At 61.7% G+C, this 831-nt stretch overlaps 1 protein-coding gene across 1 annotated transcript in view; it reads left to right on the forward strand.

Annotated features, from left to right (window-relative positions):
• TBX21 (T-box 21) overlaps positions 1-831 on the forward strand; it is a 14,836-nt gene continuing 14,005 nt past the window's right edge. Inside the window, exon 1 of the mRNA XM_011960012.1 lies at positions 1-129. Within this exon, the coding sequence (XP_011815402.1) occupies positions 1-129 (129 nt within the window). The remainder of the gene's footprint in view (positions 130-831) is intronic.

The raw sequence follows: 831 nt of genomic DNA on the forward strand, positions 1-831 counted from the left end.
ATGACTGCCATGCGGGGTGGGGGAGCTTTTGTGGGCCCGGCCAGGCTCAGCTCAGGGCCCTGCAAACCCTTGGCTGCTGCTGATGCAGTGCGCTTTAAGGAACTCTTCCTGGTGTCCATCAGGTTCCAGGTATGCCCCCAGGGCTAGAGCTACAAGATGCAGCCAACTGAGCACGTGTGGACCTCTGGTGAGGAGAAAGAGGGCAACCCGAAAGGTCACTTAGCACAGAGTCTGGGCACACGGTAGGTATCAATAAAGATCAGTTGAATGTTCATGGTCAAAGTTGCTTCTAGTGTGCCCGTGCCCCAGCCTCTGAGTGCTAAGAGAAGGCCCAGAGAGTCCCATTTGGGCCATCTCGGAAGGCTTCCTGTAGGAGAGGGCTTTTGAACTGAGCCTTCAAAGCTGGGCTGAATTTCCTCAAGGGTCCAGAAGAGAGCCACGGGCTGGTGTGTCAGGCAGCGGAGTTGACGCTCCCAGAAAGCAAGGTCTTCGAACTACAGGGTGAGCGCGCACGGGCTCTCGCTTGTCTCCACCGTGGGGGGCCCTGCAGTCCTCCCTAAGAGCGTAGAATTTGCCCAGTATTAGCCACGAGAGGGCGGGGTGGGGCGAGGCGGAGCAGGGCCGAGGTGGCTGAGTGGGGGGAGCCGGAGAGCTTCATAAAGCCACAGCAAAGCGCGGCGACTCTAGTGACAGCGGCCCGCTGGAGAGGAAACCTGAGAGCTGCAGCGCGCCTGCCGCACGCGGGCGCAGAAGCCAGGCGTCAGAGCCCGGGCTCCGGTGGGGTCCCCCACCTGGCCCTCGGAGCCCCTGCCCCCTGCCCCCTGCCCATCC

Source organism: Colobus angolensis, unplaced genomic scaffold (assembly GCF_000951035.1).
Source record: "Colobus angolensis palliatus isolate OR3802 unplaced genomic scaffold, Cang.pa_1.0 Scaffold50, whole genome shotgun sequence".
Classification (NCBI taxonomy): Eukaryota; Metazoa; Chordata; class Mammalia; order Primates; family Cercopithecidae; genus Colobus; species Colobus angolensis.